We start from the raw sequence: 16,179 nt of genomic DNA, 5'->3' as shown, positions 1-16,179 counted from the left end.
ACGAACAAAAGTTAAGTGTGGGAGATTTGATAAGCACGAATTTTATAGCTTATTTGGCACTTTATTTTGTCGTATTCGTGCTTATTTGGCATTTATATTCCGAGTTTTGTGCATAAATCGTCATATTTTCTATGTTTGTAGGTTTGACTAAGATTTGAGAAGAACTTAATATTGAAGAAAAAGTCAAACAATTCAATGTCACGTTGGAACTTGGCCGGAGAACACGGAAAAATCTTATGTAGCTAAGAGAATTGAAGGAAGGAAAAATACACGGACCCCATGCATCGTCTGGAGGAGGGTCCGTGCCTGTTCGAAGCAAAAGACATTGGAAGAAAAATAATACACGGTCCCCGTGCACAATCTGGAAAAGGGTTCGTGTACCATCGGCTTTTGAGATGTTCGTCACAGAAAATAGCACGGACCCCGTGCACCTTCTGGAAGAGGGTCCGTGTGGCTTCGTAAAATGTTTGGGCTGGAATTTTTAATACACGGACCTAGGCACGGACCATGTCCGGAGTCCGTGTACACTGCAAATATGGAAAAAAATAATTCGTGCAGAATTTGGGATTTTTGGAATTCTGATTATTTTGGGCAATATTAGACATTATTTTGGACGAAAATAAAGGAGGTATAAAAGGGAATAAAGCCCTAATTGGAGAGGACCTTTGGAACTTCTGATTTTTGACTGATAAACTTTGGCGAGATTTTCGGGATTTGGCGGCTGAGATCTTGGAAGAGAAGAAACGCGCAACGCAAGCAAGATTCGGCACTATTGCTGAGAATTTTCTTTTCCTCTTTTTCTGTTTTATTTTATTATGAATTCAAACATGAAACTTTTGTTTGATTTTATTATTATGGAGTAGTCGTCTTTTGACCGGGGCCACAATTGGGCCAGACTATTGATTTTTGTTCATGGAACAGATAGATTGAATTTTGATTTATGGAATATTTATTGATTAATGTTTGTGCATAATTTTTGCTTTTAATCTGGCCAATTAATTGCTTGTCTGTCGTTCGATCTGGACTTGAAAAAGAAAAGATTGAAATTAGCTTCAAAAATATTGATCAACACATGGTTAAACCGACTAGAAATAGTATTCGGTTTCAATGTGCGATTTTAGGCGAAAGCTGAAATTCCATAACTCGTGAATGCGTTTTTGTTTAATTAAATTCAATTAGAAATAATTAAACTGTTAAATGAAAATAGGGTTATTAATTCTAGAAATAGATTAATAATTATTCTAGGGAATTTCGTCGTGAATATAAATGATTTTTGTTTGATTAAATCCAATACGTGGCAATTATCGATGTCTAGTACCGTTGTGTGTTCCTGGTCGTTTTCCTAAAATTTGAATCAGTCTTAAAGCTTTTCTGCTCTTTTAATTTAATTTAAACTTTTGCTTTAGAATAATTTAGTTCATTTTTATTAGTTTAATAATTTATAAAAATCATTTAGTTTAATTAGCCTAGATTAATTTGAATAGTCTATATCTTAGTATTTAAACGTTAGTCTCTGTGGGATCGACTTGGACTCTGTCCAACTATATTATAACTTGACCTAGTTCACTTGCTAGAATTTTTGCCAACCGAAATCGTCGGTCACCCACCTCCATGCCCACCTATGAGGTGGCAATCATCCAATGGATGAGATGAATCATATACAAATGGTTCATCCAATGGATGAGTGCCACCTCATAGGTAGGCATGGTGGTGGGCACGGAAAGTGGGTATCATAACAAAACTGTTTTATTGGTATCATTGAAATTTATTTTTTTGTGAGATTTCAGACGTGATGAAACTATTGTAAAACATACTGTTGTAGCGGTTTTCTTTTTTCTTTCTGTTGTAGTGGTTTTTTTTTTTCTTTCAAAAAATTTTCAAATATAGAAGTTTTTTCAAACAATGCACAATGAATTCTCGATTGAAAAAATTTGTAAAAGAGAAGGCAAATTTGGAAACAAATTTTGGTGTGTCCAAGCATATCAAAAACAGTTTTTTTAGTACCATAATCTATTATAAAATAGTAGAGACTCTAGATATAGAGATTATTATTATTATTAATTTCTAAAATTAAAATGTGATTAAAATATTTTAAAATTTGTGACATATTAAATTTCTAAAAAGTAAAAAATACCAAAAAAAAATCAATTTAAATGTTATTTTGTTAACTTTTAAATTTTTTTTTTTTTTTTTGTTATTTTGTTAAAAAACAAAATTCACTTCCTTTGTCCAGGTTCGTTCCAACGCACAAACATAAACCAGCCCACAACCTCGGCACCCACCTTTGCGGCGATCCGACATCATTTCTTGGCGTTTGTTCAATTGGTCTCCAGGTACCTTTTCAATGTTTCTGTGTTTCAGCCGCGTATTTGTCTGCTTGTGTTTTATGTAAGTGGAATTAGGACTTGGATTTTCTGGATAAGCTCTGATCTCGCGTGAATTGTAATTTACTGAAAATTGGCAGAGATACACAAGTTCGGATGTATGCATTAATAAGAATCTTTATCTCGTACAGGAATCTCGGAAGTTAGAATAGAGATGCCCATATTCATTTTGTGTGCCATGAGCTTGTTGAAATGCTTACATGATGGTTCCCACAAAAAAACAACATAATCCCATAAAAAGAAAAAGAAATTGTTACTTGATTATCTAATTCACCGTGTTTAATCTTGTAGTAGAATATAATGTGCTCATATTTATTCATCTGGTGCTTCACATTCTTCAGTTGGTGACTCCCTAAAGTTTTATCAACATTCCATCATGATCAAGCTAAGTCACTGTCGATATAGATGTTCCGTGGGAGGACTTGTAATTAGCAGAATGTATAGTTCAACAGAAGTACAGGAAGACTCAGCTGATATAACAAAGAGTGTCTGCAAAATTATTTTGTCCTGCTCCAAATCAGGGCTTGATACTTCACTCAACCAGAGTGGCATCCGTGTTTCTGAAGATATTGTAGAAAAGGTCCTTGAAAAGTTTGAAAATGCTGGCATGCTGGCTCATCGGTTCTTCGAGTGGGCTGGCAAGCAACGAAATTACAATCATAGTGTTAGAGCTTACCATATTATGATAGAGTCTTTGGCAAAAATAAGGCAGTATGAGATAGTGTGGGATCTTGTAAACTGCATGAACAGCAAGGGAATGCTGAACATCGAAACCTTTTGTATTATTATGAGGAGGTATGCAAGGGCCCAAAAGGTGGATGAGGCTATTTATACATTTAACATAATGAAGAAGTATAATGTGCCTCCAAATTTGGCTGCGTTTAATGGTTTGCTGAGTGCTTTGTGCAAGTCAAAGAATGTTAGGAAAGCTCAGGAGATTTTTGATGGCATGAAAAATCAATTTCTTCCTGACTCAAAAACTTACAGCATTTTGCTTGAAGGGTGGGGGAGGGCTCCAAATTTGCCTAAAGCTAGGGAAATTTTCAGGGAAATGGTTGATGCTCATTGCCGTCCGGATGTTGTGACCTACGGAATCATGGTTGACGTTCTTTGCAAAGCAGGAAGGACTGATGAAGCAGTTCAAGTTGTTGAAGAGATGGAATTTGGTGGTTGTCAGCCAACATCTTTTATTTATAGTGTTTTAATCCATACATATGGGATTGAAAATAGAATTGAGGATGCCATAAATACCTTTTTCCAAATGGAAAAAAATGGAGCTAAACCTGACGTGGCACTATATAATGCCTTAATTAGTGCTTTTTGTAAAGCAAATAAATTCCAGAATGCCTATAAGGTTGTGGCTGAGATGAATGATAACGGGGTGAGGCCTAATTCAAGGACTTGTAATATTCTCATCAGTGGTTTGATGTATCGCGGGGAATCTGATCAGGCTATTAAGGTGTTCCGTAAGTTGTCCAAACTCTGTGAACCAGATGCCGACACTTACACTATGATGATAAAGATGTTTTGTGAGAGGGAAGAATTTGAGATGGCTCTCAAGGTGTGGAGGTATATGAAAAACAAGCAGTTTGCTCCAGGCATGCACACATTTTCTGCACTAGTTAACGGCTTCATCAACAAGGCTGATGTCTCTAGAGCATGTGTTTTGATGGAAGAAATGATAGAAAGAGGACTTCGACCCGGTAGGCATACCTTTGGGAAGCTGAGGCAACTACTTTTGAAAGAAGGGAGAAATGACGTACTTGAATTTCTGCAGGAAAAGATGAATCTTTTGGTTAAGGATCCGTTATATGATTGAGATTTTTATTGATGACGAATTAAGAAATATAGTCATGTTTTCTGTATGGCTTGTGTATTTGGCCTGAGATGAGGAATTTGCCATTAACCTCGGAAGCTTTCGTGCACTCCAGAAATGTGTTGTCTGAATTTCATGGTGAGTTGTTCTTACCTGTTTTTCTTTAGCATATTATTAGTGTAGACCGCTTGTTAGCTGAACTTCAGATTTCATTTGTCATGTTCAGCACTTACCATATATTTTTGAATTTCTTAATTGGGAAATCCACTTCATAAATTTCCCCAGTTCTTTTATATTAGTTCAGTTTATGCTCGACTTGATCAAAGCTTAGAATATATCATTGTAAACAAGTGTGTCAGACTCTATGTCGATGCGGCATAGAGTTGCTGTGAAGATTAAACATAATGTGGCTAACATGCAAGAATACGCTCCTGTAGAAGTAGTTCAGAAATTCAGTTTTTTACTGATTATTAATAAATGATTCCTAATTTTAGTGGATGCATGTTGGTTTATCATCTGGTGCAAATTCTTTTGAGCATGCTGTATAAATATCAGGTGGACTCCGCTGTATAATGTATCTTCTTATGGTTGTCGATCTAATTGTCTGGTCATTAGTTACGAACAGATATTTAACTTGGTATCTATCTACTCTCCTTGCAGGTCAAACAATTTGTTAGAAGCCTACTTTCTATTCCTCGAGTAGGTATCAAGTCCAAATCTGAAGTTCTCAAACACAAATCCTCGATTAATGGTTGGTGAGATCAAGATAATCTTACTGCCTTATTGTTTTTATCCATTTAATTATTCCATACACGATTATACGTTGCCACCAATTAATATTGCCTCATTGTCGTTCACCCTATATCTCTCCCCTTCATCTGTGTACTAACTAAGAGTTGTGTTCAAACGAGTACTAATTTACTGTTGCTTTTAATTGTTTGGAACAAAGTCAAAATCTTTTAGACGTTTACTAAGATAAATAATCGATTATTGGTTGCAAAATTCAAACCTTCCAAGTAATATAAAATACTTGTGATATGTAATAATGTAAATATGGACTAGAACTTTTCACATTATGTCCGAGTTGAGTCAAAAGATTAGGCATTCACACCAAGGATATTTTGATTAAGTTAGTTTATAATTATCCATTCTAAGTACAAGCCTACCATTATAATGACATTGAGAAAGAGTCCACCCAATTAGTCAGATGACTTTTAATTAGTTTGATCACTTGCTTAGGTCCTTTAAAAATCATCTGTATTTGATGAGTGCAAAGCAATAACTACTATCAATGGAGAACAGATATGAAAACTATACCTCAATTTGGACAAAAACAATCGGGAAGGATAGACCGAGAAAATATTAATGAAAAGTTAGCAGAAAAAAAAATTGTGTAGCTATACTCCAAAGATGGTTAACTTAGTATATATTATGTTATATCATTGTTTTGTCATAATCTTTAATTAAAGAGTATTTATAAATTACTCGGGTCATATGAGGTAGATAGACATGAAATGCATGTATGCTCAAACATAGAAATATATGATCATGATGGGAGGGATTGGGCTTGGGGGGACCATTTGAGTTACTATATTTTCTAAGGATTCCGTCCTTTTCAATATGTGATGAAAATAAGATATTCATGCAATCCTTGCCTCAGCTTTAAAATATATTATTTCCTCTTTTAAGCGTACTTGGGCATTCAGTGCTCCAAAGAATTGGTCACAAAATACTATATCTTGTCTTGGTTATTAAAATTCTTATTTACTGCAGCATTGGATTTTTTTACCCGTGGTTAATCAAAAGTTGTTTAATTTGCTTTATATAACAACATCCTCTTATTCTTCTTACCAACACGAACACCTACTCTCTCTATGCATATAACTTTTCCAATTGAGTGTTTCTAGCTGGAAACCCATTTACACAATGAAAAGGTTGATTGAGAAACAAGTTTGTACTGCAGATTACACCACTCCATCAGCTCGCACGATGCACAAGAAAACACATCTTATATCCAAAGTGAAGCCGATCCGAATAATACACATATTTGCACCAGAGATTATCAAGATAAATGCTGAAAGCTTTAGAGAAGTGGTGCAGAGACTCACTGGAAAGCCCACAGAAGATAACATGGCCAAGAAAAGCAACAAGAGAATGGACGTAGGTGGCTGCATGAGGATAAAGGGAGAAGAAGAGATTTGGAGAGGTTCAAATTCAAGCGGCGGATTCTCTGCAGAGATTGATGGATTCATGCAAGATATATTCAATCAGTTTCCAATTGTTGAAGAATATTAAGCACTTGATCAAACGGGACGCCTAGCTACCAGTTAATTAACTAGTCAAGCTACTTCTTCTTTCCTGTTTATAAATTAAAGATGGAGTCTAATGATTACCATATCAAGATTCTCCTGAGTCCTGAGTTTAATGACTGTGTACTTGTGTCATGTGTTTTTATTTTTGCTTTGTTTTATTTATATATATATTTTTGTTTTTGTATTTGTTATCTTGAACTAAATCCGTGGTATAAGCTATAACTTACGATCAGAATACTAATGGTTAATGTGGTACATACTGCAGTGATATTCTTACATAGACGTGGTTATATTTTTTAGCTTGAAATCAGTGGTTCAACACTTTTTTTTTAAAGAAATATTGTATACCAATTGGAGCTCCTTTTATTTTTCATGGTTCCATCTTTTAATGAGATTACAATAGGTTAATTAATTTTTCCCCTCATTTGAGGTTTAGTATTAGTACTAATTCTTGCTAAACCAAGAGTTTGATGTGCTAATTTAGGCCTACGTGCATGTAATTCAAACATTTCTACCTTGTTATTTTTTTAGAGAAACATTTTTACCTTACTGTAACAAATCATCATCATTATTTTGGCGTTACGTAACATTTTCATGGCTTTGGTCCACAATCCAAATCAATCAATATAATTTGATGAAGGAATTGTTAATAGGGTGCACTTCGAATTCTGAAAATTAGTGCGTCAACAACAACAGCAGCAACAAAGACGAACAAAGTTGAGGCGAGAAAAACTCTCTATCCGCAAGACGAAATTGCCCGTTAACAGTGCTCAACGTTGGCGGCAATCGTCTCTAAGATACAATGACTATACAATCGAGATATAGCAGCACAACAAATATCTCGATCTTCGTCGAACTAAAATATGTATCAACTTTTTTTTTTGTGAGAGAGAAGGAAGATTTTGCAGAAATCTGATGTATACTTGTTATCAAATGTTTTGTCTATCTTTTATGTGTTATAACTACCGTATATATAGACTTATACACGAAACAACACGTTATAAGGTGTAAGGATGCAACCCATGACAGAAAAAACCCAAAAACAGTCGTGACTTTTCAGTCTGCAAAAGGCGCGCGCGGTCGGTTATTTTTGACCGATCGAGCGCCCCTCTTCTGACAGACATTCTGTCTCGCTCAAACCATGGTGCGCTCGGTCGGTTAAATTTAGCGGACCGAGCGCCCAACTTTTATGAAACATTTTGTCTCGGCAGAGGAGGGCTGCGCTCGGTCGGTTGTTTTTAACCGATCGATCGCACTCACAAAAATAATAAAATATTATTCTTAAACCAAATTTTATCCAAAAAGAATAATTTATCATAAGACCTCGCCTCACCGAGCCGAGCCGGCCGCGCGCGTGTTTGTTGCATCGATTAACATCTTGCCCCTTTACAAAACATCGGTGCCCTAAGGGCCCAATTCCATAATCCTAAGTTGGATTATATAAGGTGAGCAACAAATTGAAGTTGTTCCAATGTGGGACAACCAATTCCCCATTTTTCTTCAATTTATTTCACCAAATTCAAATTATTTGTAACACTTGGGACAAACTTTTCAAGCGTTTTGGGACAAGCTTTTCAAGCTCATTATTTCCACAATTCATTCAATAACAATTTCCAACATGAATGAGAGTAGTTGCCAATTGTTTAGACGCAGGTCAAATCTATGCTGTTGGGCATCCTGTTTCATGCGTAATAATTCGATGGATTAATTTGAATATTTGACTGCTTTATATTTTACTTTACCCAATGGGAAATAACATATTGTTTGAAGTTCACGTGTGCGCAACTTGAATAGTGTGTAATACTCCAAACGTTCATGAATTCACGAAGAAAAAGAAGAGGGGGACTGAATTATCAGAAAATCCAATCATGGGAACCCAAATTTTAGCAAAGATCACGCGTGCAACAATATTGATCGGTGTTCTAAAAAGTTGCGTTTAGAAAATCCGTTTAGACGATTACTATTTTTTTATAAAAATAAAAAATAAAATAGAAAGATGCGACGCGAGAAACAAACACAGAAAGAACAAAAAATTGCAGAAAAGAAAATCAAACAAAAAATTAAATCTCATATTACGTATGAAGACTTGATATCTATTACTCCCTCCATCTCATATATATTGTCCTCTTTGGATTTTTACACAGATTAAGAAAAATGTATTGAAAAAGCAAATTTTATATAAACTTTCTATTTTATCTCTATTCAATGTATTAAAAAATGATTGCACAATTTTCAAGATATAGTTAATAGGGATATATTAGTAAAGAAATATAAAAAATATTATTAAATATGATATGATTATATATTTGGAACAAAAAAAAAAACGTGAACAATATAATTAAAATGAAGGGAGTAATATCCATGTTGTTATTATTATTATTATTAAAATTTTATAAAAATTTAGTACAAAAACTGAAAAACATAAAACATAAAAATAATATTTTATAATAAAACTCATGAATATTCCAAGGTATTTATTATTTAAGCTTTTAAAAAAAACCGCCTAGACGACTAAGTGCTAGGCGGTGAGTTACCGCTCTTCCTACTGTCTTAACGTTTTTTATAACATTGATATTGACTTAGAAGCTGCAAAGTCTAAATGTGACTCGATAGTAAAGAATTACTTCTACTAATATCTATCTCCAGTCTAAAACAAGTTGTACAAGAAACGCTCAACTTGCACCATTTCTTTATCAATGTACATGTAAGAGTTGCATTCTGGAATTGATTTTGCCACTCACGAAATACAGTAAACAATTGATATAAAAATAAAATATAGTAAATAGGTGAAATAAACATAGACCCACACATACACTCTTGTCTATATGGTGTTGAACATGTGTGAACTGCAACATGAGATCATAACAACCCGATTCAAATGTAGTAAAACGCGCTTAATCCAGGTGTGAACATGATGATGACTTCGATAACAACTCCTCCTTTTCTAGTTACTACCTGCTTCTTTTTCTAACTAATTTTGACTTGCATCCCTAAACCAAGAAAGCATTTACTAGTTCATCGTTGGATGGGTCAAAATCGAGGGTTCAGATGTGTGCCTTTATTCGGTCATCAGCTCAACAATTCGTGAAGGTAGTACACGCTATAGGTAGTGTTTGAGATTGCTTGAAGTACTTTTGAGCTTTTCCTTCGCAAAATCTTCCTAGAATCAACCCCAAACACTACCATAGTCTTGCGAGAACATCAAGTACTCCAACAGTATCTCTTCTTATCTGCATTTAAGATGGAGAATCCAGCATATATGAGATGAAATGCATCGAGAGTCAAAATAATCATAATTGTTTCAGGCAAAAACAGGAGGAGCACAAAACAAAAGAATAGATTTGAACTCAGTCATGTTCACGCCTTACATTCCCTGAAATGCAGCAAGAATAGACAGAAGATTGCTTCTCAGAATCTATCTCCTTTTATACGAGAGATTTTAGTGCATCGACTAGATTTGATACATGTGCTTCATTTGCACCAAAGAGAGAGTTCAAATTACTGAAGGACAATAATACTACTCACTGGAATCTCTTCACCAAGATATGAAATCAAAAACAACCTCCAGAATACACAACTAAAGCAATTTAATAATGATTACCTAACAATTCTAAAAATGAAAATAAAAAATAATGATTACCTAACATGCAGCAGCAACCGCATGCACATCAGACCCATCACTAATTTCGTTAAAAAAACACTACCAATAACCCCACCCAACCCAAAAAAAAACAGCAAGAAGCGTGTCTCTTCATATTTTTTGAACAAGTGACTGAATGTCTCTTAACTGAAATTGAGCAGGCCATGGATTTTTATTGGAAGAGAGCGAAAATTATTTGCAAAAGAGAAGGCTTCCATCCGTTTTCTCAAGAGTGAAAGTTGGGAGGTTCTTTTATGGCATTTTTAAATAAGGCATTCCAGTAAATTAGACTACTGAATTCATTTTTTAATAGACACGGGATAAATTCAAAAACCTTGAATCAGAAACTTTATTTGCAGGAAGGAAATAATGAACTTGATGGCAGTGCCCAATAGGCATAATGTGAACAAAACACTTGCAACGGAATTACAAAAACTGGATAAGAGCGCAAGAAACTCTGGGATCAAGCAGAAGCAGGCGTGGATCCATTCTGAAAAAAGGCAAGCACAACGGTAGATTGGTGTAGCAGAGCAACTGGTGAAATAAGTAAAGATCAGTATACTTTTATGATATAGAAATTATAATTCTCTATGAACATTACTTCTTGCATTTGGGACTTTTGTGGTTGAAATACAATTGCCGAGATACTGATGAAACATTATTGTAATTACTTGAACTTCCCTGCAAAATAAACAAGTGCATTGATATTTGATACTTAACCATTCAAAAGAGAAACCATCATTTGTGGCATCAATCCATCTTGCATTCTCGTGATTTGCCATTGAAAGATAACTTTATTTTAGTAATTAATACAAGAAAAGGGAGGGTTCCTTGCAGAATGAAATGCAGGTTACCTCATTCCTCTCCCAAACAATGTAGAATTTGGGGAAGCCGCATATGGATAAATATAACTTCCTTCCATTTTAGCTTAAATATAAAACTACCCAGGACAAACTCTTGAAATTGGGACTCTGGCTACAGATTGTGCACAAATGGTTAGGACAGTGCAATGTGCAATGATCTCAGGATGGTAGAACATGCCAAAAAGCAAATGTAATAGTACCCGACTTTGAGGATGCACAATGCCAAAAGCCCTTTCATCGACAATAAAATTTTGCTTAAGTCTCACAGAAATTGCTACTGCAACTTATGTCATCAATTGTTATGTTTCTCCGTCGATCTCTAGTCGCCATTTTCTGACCATACCTAGCAAATATATCCGCTAAATCAAACAATCCAACTTCTCTCAACTTCTCAGCCATTGCCTCGAACATAACCACACCTTCCTCATTTGAAAAGTAATGCAAAAACTTGTTGTAGTCAAATCTTGGCACCTCAACTTTTCTATCCATCACCCTCTCCACATATTTTGTTGCTTCCAGTGATTTCCCTGCCTTCACCAAACCTCCAACAAAAATGGTGTCAAAATTAATCAATGGATCATCCCCTTTCCTTCCTCTCTTCCCCAAATGACCTTGCAATAACATGATATATGTATGCATCGTAGGCTCACACCCTTGGCCGATCATCTCTCTAAACACTTGTGTTGCTTCGCCTGCCTTCTTTAATCTCAAAAGCCCCTTAATCATCCCATTGTACACACTTATATCTGGCATTTCAACCCCTTGAAAGATCTTGTAACCCTCCACAACCCTTCCTCTACTCATAACCCCATAGATTATTGATCCCAAGATCTCATTATCAAGTTTCAGTCCCCTCATCTTCATCTCCTCAAGTACTGCATAACTGTCCCCAATCTTGCCTCTTTTACACAGCCACTTGATCACTAGCCCATAAGTCGAAACTCCCAAATCATCCATTCTTTTCACTCTCATTGATTGAAAGAGCTTCAAAGCCTCGCCAAAACTGTTGTTCTTGAAAAGGGTATCCAACATAGTGTTGACAGAATTAACATCCGGTTTAATACCTTGATCCACCATCAAATTCCACACCTTTGAGGCCTCAATCAAATCACCAATATCACAAAAACCATATACCAACCACCTATACGTCTCGACATCAGGCTTAAAAACATCCTTCAACTTCACCACAAGATGGTTGGCTTCCAGAACAAGCTTATTTCTGCACAAAACCTCCACCACCTTGTTAAAGGTCTCAACTTTATATTCATAACCAAATCCATTCATCATATGAAAAAACTCCACACATTTCTTTAACTCCCTCGCCACTGCTAGAGTTCTCAATGCAATTATATATGTCTTGATGTTCACTAAATGGAGTTTTCCAATTTCTTGACAGAGATCCCATAAGAGCTCAATGTTTCTTGACTTTCCCACAACATCAAGCATCTTGTTGAAGGTGGTGGAGTTGTGGGTGAAATGAGACCGGGAAATAGAATATTGGTAGAATTTGTATACTGGGCACCATGAATATGGGAATTTGACGCATACTTGAAGGAAGAACTCGTGGTTGAGATTGAAAGGGATTTTGGAGAGGCTGGCCTGGAGCTTAGTGTTGGGAGAGTTTTGTTGTTGATAGAGGACAGTGCAGACTTTGAGCAGGTGAGATTCATTTACCGACGCTACCGAACTTTGAGTCGGAGGAGGAGCGGCGGCGGCCTCGGCGGTGGTGGAAAAAGAGTGAAGGCGGAGAATGAAGTGGCTTACGGGAGGTCTGCTGATTTTTGTGAACCGGAGCATTTGGGACGGGTTTCGCCTCGGTTTTCAGGATCGAAAAAGAAGGGTAAAAATATTTTAAAAAATTGGGAAATGTTTTATAAATGATATTTTTAGTTTATTGATTTGATTGTAATATTTATATATATATTAATATTTATCTTTTGTGATTTTAGTTTATTGGTTAAGGTTGAGGCCCTGCGCCATATGGTCTCAAGTTCGATTTTCGCTGCTTGCGGGTAGATTTAGTGGTTTATTTGTAATTTTTTGCTCGAGATAAGCAAGTCTCGGGTCTATGTTTGAGTCTCGTTGATTGTGCGAGTGACCGCTTATTTCGGTGTCTACTAGCAAGTATACTAGGTCAAGTAATAGTAAGTGGACAACGAGTCCAAGTATCGATCTCACAAAGACTGTAAGTCTCTCAAAATTTAATTATTTAGCTTAATCTAGACAGAATAATAAACAGGAGTGCTAAGAATTAAATAAAAATTCAATTATTAAAAATAATAAGAATTTAAAATAGAAGAAAAATAAATTCAATTAAATTGAAACAACCAAAACACACGCAGATACTAAACAAATTATGCAAACAAGTGACAAATATATGATCCAGATTAAATCTTAAATCACGGCGAATTTTCCTAATTTATTTAACAATATATTTCTAGAACAGTTAAACCATTCAAATATTAACGGATTAATCTTTCATAATTCAAATCAAATTCAAATGCATTGAGAATTATGAGAATTCAGTTTTCACCTAAAACCGCATACTGAAACCTAATACTATTTCTAGTCGGTTTAACCATATGTTAATTATTGGAGCGATCGAAATCAATTCCTAATTTGTCAACTCAGAATCAATTAACATGCAAGTAAATAATTGATCAGAGTATTCACAAGAACAAAATATAAATCCAAAAATCAATAATCTAGATAAAAATCCAAAAACCCCAAATCAACATCCACATATTCGACATAAAATTATTCGGCCCAATCTCGCCGTTTTTGTTGAAGAAAAACTACTCAATAAATGAAAACAATAATTCAAAAATAAAAATAAAAAGAAGAAGAAACTAGAATAGAGTGTTCTTCAAATCTTCATGCCTCCTAGCCGATTCCCTTTTTTTCTCCTCTCAATTTCGTATGTTTTATAAAGCCCAAGAAATAAAACCCGCAAAATAGGAGTTTTAATTTTGGAAAATTCTGATTCGCGATCTCTCGCTCGAGGTCATAAAGTTGCGCTCGAGCAAGACATGTTCTGTCTCTTTTCTTTTCACGCTCCTCCAGGCTCTCTCGAAAGCATAAAGTTGCGCTCGAGCGAGAGCTTTTCTGCTTCGAAATTCTCCCCGACACAGCATCAGTGCAAATGCGCATCTTTAAGCGCAATTGCGCTTCGTTGTTTCTACATATTGCGCAGCAGCGCTCCTTCAGGCGCAATTGCGCGGCTCCATGTTTCTCCACATACAGGTTGAGCGCAGCTGCTCCATCAATTTAGCACAGAGGTGCCTCTTCTTTCTTCTTCAAGGCATGCACAGCTGCAAGCGCAATAACGCTAGTTTAAGCGCTATTGCTCTACTTTCTTCTCTTTCCAAGTGCTATTAACGCTCTTTTTTCTCTTAGAGCTGCTGTATAGAGCTGTTGCTCTACTTTTTTTCTTCACGGCGCTTCAAGCTTCTCTTTTTTCGTTCTTGTCTTTTCTTTTCTTTTGCACAAAACTACTTTAATTTCTCATTTTTCCTACAAATAAAACCCGAAAAGTGAAATGCACACAAATGCAATAAAACACAATAAACACATACATAAAACAATATGACTGCATGCCAAATAATCCTAAAAATAACACAAAATAATGCATACAAAATGCACTTATCAGCGAGCAGTTTGTTTATTTCGTTGTATTCTGATTGTAATTGTACTCTAAAAAAAAATTACACGTATCTTTCTGTATTGTATATCTCTCGAACTTTCATTCTCTCATCTCATTTTTTTTTCCACTAAATTTATAACATGTTACCAACACGAGTGCTCTTCAAGTAGAACTGATCATAAATAATTTTCATTTGCAGTCTTTGTATGGATGCTCTCGTTACAATATGTAGCTTTCATATTGATGCTCTCAAAATAGCACAAATATTATTTATGTCAATAGTTTTACTTTTATATTAATGCTCCGGAAGTAACATAATATTAAAATTTAATATTGATGTTCTCGAAGTAGCACAAATTTTATGTTCATATTGATGCTCCTGAAGAAGCACAAATTTTAATTTTATGTTTTTGTTCTTGAAGTAGCACAACATATTTTTATATTGTTAATCTCCATAGATCATGGATGCAATATAATTATATAATATTTATCAATATTCCTAAAAAAATATTATTCAAGATCTTAAGTTTACCAATATTTTCAAAGAATATTGACTAAATGCAAATTATAAATATATTTACTTTTATAAACCTTTATATTTGCGTGTTTTGTTATTAATATTTTTTACGCATTTATTTGTTTATATTCCTCAACATTAATCGATGTTATTGCTTGTGTGAAGATTTAGGTTTCGTTTGGACACGTACTTATAAAACGTTTTTATAAAAATATTTTTTTAAAACTTTTTATAAAATGTTTTTAAAGTTGTTTTAAGAAAAAAAATATGTGTTTGAACAACTATTCTATAAAAAACATTAGCATTTCAAAAATCATGTTATTCATCTTTGTCTTTCACGATTCCATGTTAAAACATCTAAAAATACATTTCAAGTGTTCTTTAAAAACTATACTTAAAGAACACTTTTTAAAAAATATTTTTCAAAAATATTTTTCAAAAATTTTATCCAAACACATTCTTTAAGTTTTTTTTAAACTTATAAAACACTAAAAATAAAACACTAAAAACTTTTTTAAAATACATGTTCAAACGGAACCTTATTATTTTATTTTATGAACCTTTGCGTTTCCTAATCTTTTCATAACTTTTTAAGAAATGAAATATATATTTTTGACAAAAAAATGTTGTTTCTACACTATATCTTCGTCGCCGTATTATGATACCTTGATTGTTATTATATACTTAATTTTTTTTAACACAATTATTTATTAATGTTTGCACGTATTTAAAATTTAAAAATTTCTACACTATATCTTCGTCACCGTATTATGACTCATAAAAACAAAACTACCATATTCAGCCTGAAGTCATGCTATCATACATGCTGCATCATTGATTCATGTAAGTCCAACTAATTACCACCAATACTCATCTTTGCAACTTGAATATGGTTGAGAACTTGAAGTTTCTTACATTAGAGAATTTGGTTGTGCGGTACAAGTCCTTATCCCACCTACACAATAGACCAAAATGGATTCACAACGTAGACTTGAAATTTATGT

General features: G+C 34.5%; 3 protein-coding genes across 12 annotated transcripts; 2 read left to right on the top strand and 1 right to left on the bottom strand.

Moving 5' to 3' along the window:
- The first annotated feature begins 2,227 nt into the window (after positions 1 to 2,227).
- LOC140891530 (pentatricopeptide repeat-containing protein At1g77360, mitochondrial) lies at positions 2,228 to 6,739 on the top strand. Of its 2 annotated transcripts, none has more exons than XM_073300057.1 (4): positions 2,228 to 2,333; positions 2,726 to 4,338; positions 4,861 to 4,951; positions 6,164 to 6,739. In XM_073300057.1, exon 2 carries the CDS (start codon positions 2,761 to 2,763, stop codon positions 4,201 to 4,203), a length of 1,443 nt encoding a protein of 480 aa, XP_073156158.1. In that variant the 5' UTR covers positions 2,228 to 2,333; positions 2,726 to 2,760; the 3' UTR covers positions 4,204 to 4,338; positions 4,861 to 4,951; positions 6,164 to 6,739. The 2 variants fall into 2 exon arrangements, with proteins under 2 accessions (XP_073156158.1, XP_073156159.1); XM_073300058.1 differs by having other exon boundaries at positions 4,861 to 4,955.
- LOC140889703 (VQ motif-containing protein 25-like) lies at positions 6,127 to 6,495 on the top strand. Its single transcript, XM_073297427.1, has one exon. It carries the CDS (start codon positions 6,127 to 6,129, stop codon positions 6,493 to 6,495), a length of 369 nt encoding a protein of 122 aa, XP_073153528.1.
- Positions 6,740 to 9,257: 2,518 nt separating the features above from the next.
- On the bottom strand, positions 9,258 to 12,831 carry LOC140887547 (putative pentatricopeptide repeat-containing protein At1g26500). 9 transcript variants are annotated; one of them, XM_073294848.1, is made up of 4 exons: positions 11,216 to 12,831; positions 11,007 to 11,127; positions 10,153 to 10,833; positions 9,258 to 9,742 (listed from the first exon to the last, which is right to left on the bottom strand). In XM_073294848.1, the coding sequence occupies exon 1, from the start codon at positions 12,810 to 12,812 to the stop codon at positions 11,271 to 11,273; it is 1,542 nt and encodes a 513-aa protein (XP_073150949.1). In that variant the 5' UTR covers positions 12,813 to 12,831; the 3' UTR covers positions 9,258 to 9,742; positions 10,153 to 10,833; positions 11,007 to 11,127; positions 11,216 to 11,270. The 9 variants fall into 9 exon arrangements, with proteins under 9 accessions (XP_073150949.1, XP_073150950.1, XP_073150951.1 ...); XM_073294849.1 differs by having other exon boundaries at positions 10,487 to 10,833; XM_073294850.1 differs by having other exon boundaries at positions 9,258 to 10,686; positions 10,754 to 10,833.
- Positions 12,832 to 16,179: the final 3,348 nt, after the last annotated feature.

Source organism: Henckelia pumila, chromosome 3, assembly GCF_033568475.1.
Source record: "Henckelia pumila isolate YLH828 chromosome 3, ASM3356847v2, whole genome shotgun sequence".
Classification (NCBI taxonomy): domain Eukaryota; kingdom Viridiplantae; phylum Streptophyta; class Magnoliopsida; order Lamiales; family Gesneriaceae; genus Henckelia; species Henckelia pumila.
Note: the sequence above shows the minus strand (reverse complement) of the source record. Positions and strands in the feature narration are given on the sequence as shown.

Excerpts from the sequence above, each read along its gene's own strand:
- LOC140887547 (XM_073294846.1), bottom strand. The coding sequence starts at position 12,812 with ATGCTCCGGTTCACAAAAATCAGCAGACCTCCCGTAAGCCACTTCATT.
- LOC140891530 (XM_073300057.1), top strand. The coding sequence starts at position 2,761 with ATGATCAAGCTAAGTCACTGTCGATATAGATGTTCCGTGGGAGGACTT.
- LOC140889703 (XM_073297427.1), top strand. The coding sequence starts at position 6,127 with ATGAAAAGGTTGATTGAGAAACAAGTTTGTACTGCAGATTACACCACT.